General features: G+C 54.7%; 1 protein-coding gene across 1 annotated transcript; it reads right to left on the bottom strand.

The window, feature by feature from the left end:
* Window positions 1-1,051: 1,051 nt before the first annotated feature.
* Window positions 1,052-8,921, bottom strand: Erfe (erythroferrone). Its single transcript, NM_001377080.1, has 8 exons — window positions 8,631-8,921; window positions 6,782-6,904; window positions 5,883-5,985; window positions 5,054-5,307; window positions 4,874-4,982; window positions 4,692-4,782; window positions 3,913-3,991; window positions 1,052-2,995 (listed from the first exon to the last, which is right to left on the bottom strand). Exons 1-8 carry the CDS (start codon window positions 8,796-8,798, stop codon window positions 2,897-2,899), a joined length of 1,026 nt encoding a protein of 341 aa, NP_001364009.1. The 5' UTR covers window positions 8,799-8,921; the 3' UTR covers window positions 1,052-2,896.
* Between the last annotated feature and the right edge of the window lie 1,900 nt (window positions 8,922-10,821).

Here is a 10,821-nt window from a genome sequence, read left to right as displayed (position 1 = left end):
ACATGAGTGCTGGGCTACTTAGTGACGAGCTCTTGCAGATCGTGTGAGCACTGGCTGGGGCTGTGATACTGCACAGCTGCCTCTGAGGACCGGTTTTGTGACAGTGACAATCCTTCTCTGCTAGAAAATATGGATGTGATGCTGCAAGGACCTCAGAATATCCTGTACAGAGCATAGATGGCTTCTGAGGCTCTGTCATGGTAAAGCCATAGATAGAAAGTGGATGCATACAAATGTCCCCACGTTTAAACACCCAGAAGGCAGCCTGGGTTACATAGGAAGATCCTGTCTCAAAAACCTACTGAGGGCTGAAGAACATATCATGGTGGAGGACTTTGATAGCATGCGTGGAATCCTGGGTTCCATCACCATAAACCAGGCATGGCAGTACATTCCCACAGCCCCAGCGCTTGATTAGGGGCAGGAAGATCAGAATTGGAAGACCACCCTCCACTGTAGCCAGTTTGAGGCCAGCCTGCCGTACCCGAGACTCAGTCTCAAAAAAAAACCTGGGGAGGGGTTGAGCTGGAGTTGGCTCATTTGGTGAAAGTGCTTGCCTTTCGTGAGTTCCTGAGTTTAATTTCCAGCATCCACATAGAAGACAGGTGTGGTGGCACACGGCTTATAATCCTATTTCTGTAGAAGCCCTGGAGTGGTAAGAACAGGCAGATCCTCAGACCTTGTATCTGGAACCTAGTGAGATCCTGTCCGCATAAAACAAAGTGCTTGACTCCTGAGGAACACGCTATGTTGACCTCTGCACATATTACATACAAAGAGGAGGCATAAAATCCTTTCACAGTAACACTGTGGGCCCTGTGAGCTTGTTCAGCGCTAAAGGCACTTCCTACCAAGCACCCAAATTCACCCACAAAGCTGTTGTGGTTGTCATCTGATCTCCATATCTATGCCTCCCAAATAAATGCAGTTGAAATCCGTTTTAAGTAGCTTCAAGAGCACAAGTGCTGTACCATCTTAAAGGAATAAGAAGCAGCAACCCTGCTCGGAGACCAGGGCTGGCCAGCCTGGCATACAGAAACAGAACACCAACTCATCAGAAAACCAGACAGTTTAATTCAGCAATCTCTGAGAGCAACCCAGGAGTCATTCAGTGCCCCATGTCCCAAAGTGCTTGTGTCTGGAATACTCTTGGCACTGTGGCCTTCCTGGTCAGTAAGAACCTCTCCTCTCTCTTCAGTGGGAGTCCCAAGACTAAAGGCATTTCCCCCTTGCTTTCCAGAGCTTGCCCCTTATGGTCTTTGGTGAGTTATGCTGGAAAGAGAAGTCACACTTCTCAGGTCTGCCCTTCATTGTTAATGGATTTGTGTAATCCTTTACATAAATACATTCTCCTAGCAATATGACACAATAAATACTTTTAAGTTGCTGGGTAACACACTTGTTGGAAGGTAAGATATGTGCTTATATGCTTTCTCAAGGGTAGAAGATAACGTCACTAACATGCCTGTGCCCACTGGATACAAAGTGAAGTCCAGAAAAGGGTGGGGTGTGTCCACCTCATGTCCTTATCAGAGTGCCAGGGAGTCAGGACCCAGGCCAGCAGAGTCTTCCTGGTAGGGTGGGTACCAGCCCTACTGAGAATCAGGCTAGGCCTGCTCACGGACAGCCCTCCAGTCAGCTGTTGCTCTGTGCTGGCAGCCTGATTTGGGGACAGGTCTGATTACAGAAGGGCATTCTGATGGGCAGCCTCATCCTGGCGTCAGCTGAGAGATGGAGCAACTGACAGCTCTCCCTCCATCCCCGGCCTGAGCACTCCTGCCGGCAGCTATCCCTCCATCCCTGGCCTGAGCACTCCTGCTGGCAGCTATCCCTCCATCCCGGGCCTGAGCACTCCTGCTCAGCTGAGAGGTCCCCGAGCAGTTGGTGGGCGTGGATATGCTTCTTGTCATCTCCTTTTCATCAGCAGGTCATGCAACTTGGAGGGCCCAGTCCTCTCCACCACAGGGGCTGGTCCCACATTTCGTTAAAAACCGGAAGACTGTGCTGAAACAAGCTGCAGGATGGCAGCCCTGCAACTTCTCATGGGGAGAGCCCCCAGCCATCTTCATCACCAAGCTGCCCATTCAGCCAGATCACCCCGTTTGCAACAGAGTCTCGGGGGCAGGGGGTGGGGACGGGACTTGTGAGCAGGTGCCTTGTGTGCATAACTATGCTCAAACTTCTGTTTAATGTGTGGGCCCTACCAGTGAGCCAGAGCCTCAGAGGGGTTGGGAAGTTTGCTGGTAGAGGATAAGGATGACCTCGTCCGTGAGAGGTATGGCAGGAGTACAGCTCCAGTGTGTTAGGGTGCTCACCAGGAGGCCTGTAGTTCATCTTGCTTACCCCAGAAGGAGAAACTGTGCCAGGCCCAAGATCACTGGCCCCTGAAGTCCCCAGGTCCCTGAGGCTGTACTGTAGGCAGAGACATAGACAGTGCTCCAGGATAGGAACCCAGGTAGACAGTGTATGGCCCAAGAAGGCCTGGGCTTCCTTCTTAAGCACAAAGACCTACAGTCATTTCCCTATATCCCTGCCCTGTGTAGGCTGGGCTGTCCCAGGTAGTGAGTGGCCTGGCAGGTTTGCTGGGCCACAGGAAGGAATTCGAGCCTGTATAGAACTACAAGGATGTCCGCTCTGCAGCTGGGGATATAGCAAGTGCCACCAAGTGTGCTGGATGGTCCCAGAAGAGCCGAGCAGGGCTGAACAATATCCACAAGTTGCTGGAGAGCCGGCTTCCAGTCACCGCTGCAGCAGTGCAGGGGCTGAGCTGGGAGGTAACGTGATGGCCAGCGTGTGCAGAGGTCCAGTGGGCTTCCTTCCGCACAGGACCACTGTCACTTGGCAGTGTAGACATCGACCACGCTGCTTGGTAAGGGTACGAGCCTGCAGCAGCCTCTCACAGGCCCAGGAGGATAGCACTGAAGTGAGAGCCACCACGTACCGTGAGGGAGGAGCCGCTGGCATTGTCCAAGAAGACAGAAGTATAGTGTCCTGTCTGTAGGGAAGAGCCTGTGTCAGTATCTGGCTGGCCCTGCAGCAGAGATGCTAGGCAGCCTGCAGCGCTCAACACGAGTAGTGCCATACTGTGGCCTGCTCTGCCCCACCTGGGAGAAGACCACACCTAAGTTCCACAGTAGCCAATGCTGGATAGTCTTTCACTCAAACCAAATACGTCTGGCTCTTATTCTGTTCTCCCGTGTTTCCATCTCAGTGTATGGGAGCAAGCTCCTGCTCAGGGCTCAGGTCGAGTTTACGAGGCCAGCAGGTTCCCCTTGTCTCAGGCTGTGGCCTGCAGAGCCATCATGAGCATTACTCTGCTCTGGGGCCCCAGTGTGGTCCATATCCTTGGCATCACATTCCCTGAAAACTGTCAGAATAAAGACTGACACCCAGGGAAGTCACTTCTGAGGACCCACATGTAGTTCAACCCCCTTTGAGTTCAGTGGAACACAGGCTTCCAGCATTGCAGCTGGCTGGAGCCAAGCCACCCACCCTGGAGCTCAACAACTATATGAGCGCTCCACACCTCTTCACTTCCCTTTCTAGTAAATCCCAACCACAGAGACAAAAGAGACCGTCACTGAGGTTCCACTGAGAATATAGCTGTCTGTGCCTCCCACAGTCCCAGGGGCTCAGGCCTCATCAAATTTTGTGCCCACCCTCCTGACCATGGATGGCTGGAAGCACCTGTCTGCCACATTATCGGATTCTTGAAAGGTCTGAAAGTGAGACTATAGCCTCACAATACAGACTGGGGGGGACAGGAGTTGGAGGGAGAATGGGACCTGAAGCTCGACTCTCCTCAAGCCAGCATCAGCACTTGGGTGTTTCCTCAGGGTGCTATGCTGATAGCCGTGAACACCTACCAACACCCCCCAAATCTACCTACACGGTCAGCACAGCCCCACATACCTGTAGATAGAGGACACCATTCACTGAGATGGTGAAGAGCTCACTGCTATTCTCCAGCCCCATCACAGTCTCCAGGGAGCTGCATCCAAGGCAGAAAGAGGGTCAGCCTGACCCTAGGCCTCACCAGCTTTACTCTGCACTCAGCAGCACTCATTCAGGGGTCAACACCATAAGCAGGAAAGTGCTAGGCCCAGAGCCATCATCTCTAGGAGGCGGTGCTTGAACCTGGGTCCTCAGGAGGAAAGACAGAAAAGGCCCAAACCATGCAAGGCCACAAAGGCCTGGTTCTCCGATGGAAAACCAAGATGGGAGGTAGCAGGTGACAGAAAACAAGATTCAGGAAGTCCAAAGCCAGCCTAAGTCTGAGACATCCCCTATTCATTCACACCTCCTCCAACTATGCAGGGTACCTGCCCTGTGCCTGGCCTTCATTCCAGGTACCAGGCAGATGGTCACAGTCCCTGTTCTCATGGGCTGAATGTGGCGCGCGGGGTGGACACCGCCAGCAATAAGCAATAGAAGTCTTCAGGGTAAGTTTGCAGGTAAGAAGTGGGAGAATAACCAAAGAAGGGCTTAGGGAATTCTGCAAAGGCCCCTGCAGATAGGGCTCTCCTTCTGTCCTCTGAATGAGAGTCTTGGAATCAGGAAGGGCCTGTCTCATGAGTCCTTGGAAGGAGTTAGGGTAAGATGGGGTGGAGGTCCTCCATCCCCCAGTGGTAGTAGACAGGGAGAAGGCCTTTACACTAGAAAGGGAGGGCCAGTCTGCAGCGCCCACTCACGCGTTGTGCTGGCAGAGAGACTGGATGCAGATCAGCAGGCGCAGACGGTCCCGGGGTTGTGGTGGTCCCTTTCTTGGCTGCTTGGTGAGTGCTGCGGGGGAGGACAGGTCATGGTGGTTCGCGCACCCTGGCAGGGCCAGGGCAGTGGGTGGTCCCTCCCATCACCAGGCCCCGGACCTCACCCACGTGAAGAGTGGCAGCGAGCGCATAGAAGCCAGCCACGGGTGCAGTGTACTGGCCACTGGTCAGGTTCAAGCCTGGGCCCCGGCGGAAGGCTCCCTCAACTTCGGGCTACAGAGCACACAGATGAGGTCACCGTAGGTCCCACCCTGCTCTGCCCAGCCAGCTGTGTCCCCACTCACCAGGTAGTAGACTCCGAGCTCATGCAGTGCTCGCCGCTCCACCTGCACATCCCGGCGCAAGCGACAGTGGAACGCGGCCTCTACACGTGGTGCCCGCGGGCTCTGGGCCAAGGTAGCTGCCAGCAGTGCCAATACTGCCCCTTGGTCCTGGCTCTCAAGCTCCTGGGTGACTGGGTCACGGGAAGGGCCGCCCGAGGCTGGTGTAGTGAGATCCCTGGTGCAGTGCTCCGTGCTCTCTCGCTGCCGTACCGCACCTGATGCAAAGCTCTGCTCATCAGCCCCGTAGCCTTAGAGCATGGAGACTGAGACGGGCGGTCCTGGGGACATTGCTGCTTGACCTAGCAGCTGCCAGTTTCCCTTCACACCATCTGGCACAAGCTCCAGCAGGTGCATATCCAGCACCCAGCACCCTTGTTCTCTAACCTCATACCCGTAGTTTTGGAAAAAGTTGTATATAAATACCTATTGTGGCTACACTGGAAGAAACACAAAGGTTCGTCACCCTCTGGAGGCTTATTAAAAACTAAACAAGCTGTGTCGTGGAAGCAGGGAAAGGGATCCTAGTAGTTCTCCATGGTACAGTCAATTGCAGAAGATAGTGACAGCCTCTCCCCAGCAGAGGGCTGCAGGGCTGGTCCACAGAGAAGACCAATAAAAAGCCTCTCCCCCTGAGGCTTCTACCTGCTACATTCTCCCATTCACAGTCCCACCCCATGGCAGGTAGGGCTGCCAACCAACATAGCAGGTGTTTGCTGGGTCCTGAAGTCTACCCTCTTAGAGGTGGTCCAAGCCCACACCAGAGCATGTGCCCACAGGGTGGCACCCTTACCTTTCAACAACAACTGGAACTCCTTCAGCAGAACCTCAGATGGGATAAAGGGGCCTGGGGGACCCTGAGGACCTGGTGGCCCTGGGGGTCCTGGCAGGCCAAGCTGGAAGGGAAGGTACGTGTTAAGAACAATTGAGGGGAGGGCATGGGTGACCCCTGCCGGGTCCTACAGCGAGGCAGGCAGGAAAGCGCCCACGTTGGCTGTGGGCTCTTCCCTCCTTGATGGAGGTCCTCAGGGCTCTCATACTCCTCTGTCATCAAGCAAGGATCTCTGGATGTAATACCCAGATAAAGGGCCACCCCAGGTTGCTTCTGGGGACTTGTTCCTCAGTCCAACATGGGACATAACAGCAAGTCTTCACTGCACTTGGCCCAGAACTTGTTTCTGGGCCCCCTGAAAGAGTTTATAGTGTTCTGGGTCAGAACCTAAGAAAAGGAGACGAGCTCCTGCATAGAGAAGCCTGAGCAAGGCCAAGTGGCCTAAGGGTGCTGGGCGGACCCTCTCAGGCCCAGTGGGTCAGATCCTGGGCAGGTAAGGCTGACCCTCCATAGAGAAACCCAATACACAGTGAAGCCCAGCCTTGATCCAGAGTTACTTAGAGGAACTCAATGCACGAGTCATCCATCAAGTCCAAGCACCAGGCCAGGGCCATACCGAGAGGCTCCCACCCTGTATCACAGCATCCTAAGCAGATGTTGGGCAAGCCTCTCCCTCTGCCATGAAGGAAAATCTAGGGAGGACCTGGCATCCTGAGAGTATGGAGTGAAGGGTATGGGGCTCCTAACTCCCGACTCACTGGACCCCTGGCTGCATACTTGGTTCTGTGTTTTGTTTTGTTTTTTTCTATGGCATCTGCTGTTGGGGGAGCTCGTGAGGGTGGTGGGCACAAGCCGCTCACCTTCAGCCTCCTGGCTTTGGTCCTGCTCCTCTTCTTACTGTTGATGCCCTTGTCACTCTGCTTGACAAACAGCATCCAGGCATCCCGGGGATCCACGCTGTGCGCATGCGCAATGGTGGGTTCCTAGAACAGCCGGTCACGGTTGGTTTGCTTGGTAGCACCTGGCCCTTGTGACCTGTGTTCTTGGAGGTAGTGTCGCACCCGTCCCCAGCCCGTGGAGGGGGAGAGCCGAGGCTACAGGAAGGTGGGGATGAGGCTCCAGAGCAGGTGCTATAGGATCGTCCTGCTCTTCCTTGAGAGTCACTGTCCTTGACAGTCACGGCACCCACAGATGCTTAGGCAGGGTGACTATAAATATGTACATACTGGTTGACAACAGGTCCTTTTGTCCCTCCCCACAGTCAGAAGTATCAAGAGGACCAGCCTCAGGGACACTGTGGTCATAGGTCATGGGGAGGGGTGGGTCAGAGGGGTCAGGTCACTGCATGGGACATTTTCCTTCCTCAGCACTTCTAAAACACTAGCCCAAGGAGCCAAGGTCAGTGGACCTCAATGGTCTGGGTCCCATGTAGGGCTACAAACTAGGAAGGCAAAGGTTCAAGAGGCCTTAAAAGAAGTCATGGGCACAGACTCCAGTGTCTGAGAGAAAGGCCCAGAATCTCAGAACTACCCAAACTGGTGTCTCCTAGGTCATGGGCCAGGCTGCTGTGCTGGGAAGATGGAGGCCACTATGCTTCTTGGTGTTCTGATGCCCTCAGTGGAAACCATGATGGAATGTTTTCCATCACAGGTCAGGACAAGTGTACTGACCCTTCCAGGGGACCAATAGCCTGTGTGTGGACTCAGATCACTGTTGGCTTGAGGGCAGCACTGAAAAAACATGGAGCCATGTTAGTCCAGGGCTCCAGGAGTTGGAGTGGGAGCTGGGTGACACCTTGACACATCCAAAGAGGGCCCAAGGCCAAAACTGCCCTGGGAAGTTCCGGCCTACTCCCCACTTCCTGATGACTATGATGTAACCTCTTTAATGTTTTGAAGGCTGATGACTGGGTTAGGGGGGAGGCCGCCAACAACAGCGACGTACATTTGTACTACGACCGAAGGAGGCAGCTGGCTGAGGTAGAAATGGAATAGTGGAAGGGCCCAGTGATACCTTGCAGAGGGGGCCCAGGGAGCGGGGCTGGTCAGGTCGGCGCCTTATAAGGCGCTTGAATCTCCCCCCCACCCCCCCACCCCGCCTCGCGCGCGCACCGCCCTCACTGCCGTCGCCCCCTCTTAGTGGATGTTTTGTTGGTCCCTGAGAAGCTGAGGACAGAAGAGTTCTAGCCTGGGGTTTCCTTGTGCCTGGCCCACAGCCTGTGCGAACAACTAGACACGAAACTCTTCTATGAGCCCTCACCAACAGGACTGACCCGCTCCAATGAAGGCTACCAATCCGCCCTCCCCAGGCCTCTGGCCACACCCTCCCCAGTCTGCGTCTCCACCCCAGCAGTTCAGGTGGAGATCCTGGGAGGGAAGAGGCAGCGGCTGGTTACATCACTCCTTTCCCAGACGCAGTCACCTAACAAAAAGGAACTAGATCTGAGAGCCCTGCTCTCCCATTAGCCTTCCGATTTCACGAGGAGCAAGTTAACTGCATTTCACACCTTTCCCAATTTCTCCTACTGGCCTAGTGGAATTCTGCCGCCAAAGCCACAGTACAGAGGGCACATCCACCCAACCCTGGGTTTCACTGAGCTCCTGAGAGAGGCGTATCCCCAGTGTTGGACACTGAGCAGCAAGGGGTACCACCTTCTCACCGTCTCGGGACCCCTGAGACAGAAAGATGTGGGGCTCAGCTGCGTCTTACCGGCGGGCTGTGGGCTGGCGGGGCGGGCAGCTCGGTCCCGGGTGGCTGCGGTCGTGCTTGGGTTCCCACGGGCTCGGCGGACTCCGGGACACCGAGGCCCATGGCGGCGAGCAGGCTGGCGCAGGCGAGCAGCGTGCGCGCTCCACCGGGGCTGCGGGTCGAGGCCATGCTGGCGGCGGCGGCAGCAACAAGCAGGGCTGGTCAGGTCGGCGCCTTATAACGCGCTTGAATCCCCCGCCTCGCGCGCGCCGCCCTCACTGTCATCGCCCCCTCGTGGCTAGGGTGCGCTCTGCAGGCACAGGGGACCCCCAAGAGGAGGCGGGCGCCGGATCCAGTCCGTGCACGCCTCTGCTTGCTGCTTGCATCAGCCCTAGAGAAGCCCAGGGTCAGTGTCTCCTCTCCTAGTCCTGCACCCGTGGCTCTCTAAGACCCCTTTTCTCTGAAGACACCCACTTCACCACTCTGTGCATCTTCTGAGCCCCCAGGCCCGCCCCTTCTATTCTCCTGGTTCCAGGCCTTGATAACAGGTTGAGTATGTTAGAGTATGGTGGACCTCATGACTCCTCCTTTTCAAGCTGGAGAACCTGGAGCTCTTGTAAGGTTTTCCTGCTCTTCCCCATTCAGGATGTACCTACACTGCTGGGGCCTCTCGGGTTCCAGCTACTGAGTCTGCCACTAGCAGCTACAAAGAGCTGACCCAGCCTGGCTGAAAGGACAGATCCCTCTGATGTCCTAAGCCAGGTATGGGGGCAGAAGGAGTTCAGACTGCCCTCTGACCACCACAGGGCATTCAACCAGGATAGGTGTGGCAAACCCTGAAGGCCTCATCTGGGTGGCTCTCCTCCAAAGAGGCAGACCCACTCTGCCTTGGGCTACTGTCATTACGTTGGCTCGAGATAAAACAGCACACCTGGGTCTCTCGGTTATTTTTTTGTTTGCTTGCTTGCTTGATTTGTTTTAATCTTAAGTTGTGTGCACAAGCATTTATGTGAGTACAGGTGCCCCTAAAGGCTAAAAGAGGGAATCCAAAGAAGGGACTTGATTTGGGGAGCATGACCCTAAGATGTCAAGTGACCCTACTCCGTTCATAGTGAGGGCCCCAGCTGCAGCGCTGACAAACAGATCTGTTGCCATGTGAAAGTAGTTATTTTCCCCAAACAACGGACTGTCCTAGTGATGTCATGGGTTCTTCCAGAGGGCCCAGATCCAATCAGTTCTGGTACTGGCATAGCTTCCTGGGCCCTAGCTCAAGGTAATGACGCAGTCCAGTTCAGGCGTATGGCCCCAGAACTCTAGCCTTTCAGGAAAGGCTCCTGTATGTTTGCAGGGTCCCGTTTGAAAACAAGGTCCTCAGGAAGACAGGAGTGCACAGCAAAGCCCACAGGCCACTAAACACAGGGCCCACAACCTTGAAGGAACAGTGTCTCCTATTCAGAAGTGGGACCCTTGAGGGTGGTGCCTGTGTCTGAGTGAAAGTGCTGCACGAGTAGGATGGGGCAGGCAAAGCGATGAGTGACCTCCACTGTGCCTTCTGGCGTGGCAGAAATCTAATCCTCATTCCTGGGCCTTCATGTCATGGCCTTGACCCAGGTTCCTGGCAGTTCAATGGGCCAAGCTTTCCCCGTGTCCCTCTTTCTTCAAAGGAAGGCCATAGGCTGATGAGGTCATGGGCATGAAATCTCCCTTTAGTCAAAGACAATGGGAACCTGCCTGAGACTGACTATCTGTGTGGCCTCTAGGGTACCTGCAGATAGCCACAGTGTCATTTGCTATGTCTTGCACATGGATGGACAATTGGCATTCAGATCACGTGACTGTCCCTAACATATGAATGAGGAAAATGGGAGGTAGAGCTTGGGAGCATCAAGGAGTCACTAATCAAAAGCATATCAGGGCCCAGTTATCATGTCTTGCAGTCAGCAGCTCTGTAGGGTCTGGGTGCTCCTATGGGACCTCTCTGAGTGCTCCTAGGATATGGTGGTTTGAGTAAGAACAGCCCCATGGACTCAAATATATCGAGTGCTTAGTCATCAGGAAGTTGAACGGTTTGAAAGGATTAGAAGGATTAGGGGGTGTGGCCTTGTTAGAGGACGTGTGTTACTGGGGGTGGGCTTTGAGGTTTCAAAAACCCATGGCAGGCCCAGTCTCTCAGCCTGCAGATCAGGATGTAACTCTCAGATAAGCTCTAGCA

The sequence above is a fragment of the Rattus norvegicus genome, chromosome 9 (genome assembly GCF_021556685.1).
Source record: "Rattus norvegicus strain SHRSP/BbbUtx chromosome 9, alternate assembly SHRSP_T2T, whole genome shotgun sequence".
Classification (NCBI taxonomy): domain Eukaryota; kingdom Metazoa; phylum Chordata; class Mammalia; order Rodentia; family Muridae; genus Rattus; species Rattus norvegicus.
The sequence above is the reverse complement of the archived record's forward strand: the minus strand, read 5'-3'. Positions and strand labels throughout refer to the sequence as shown.

Coding starts and splice junctions, on each gene's coding strand:
- Erfe (NM_001377080.1), bottom strand. CDS start 8,798: ATGGCCTCGACCCGCAGCCCCGGTGGAGCGCGCACGCTGCTCGCCTGC. Junction 5,986..6,781: donor CCAAAGCCAGGAGGCTGAAG/GTGAGCGGCTTG, acceptor CTTCCCTTCCAG/CTTGGCCTGCCAGGACCCCC. Junction 4,983..5,053: donor AGCTCGGAGTCTACTACCTG/GTGAGTGGGGAC, acceptor TGTGCTCTGTAG/CCCGAAGTTGAGGGAGCCTT.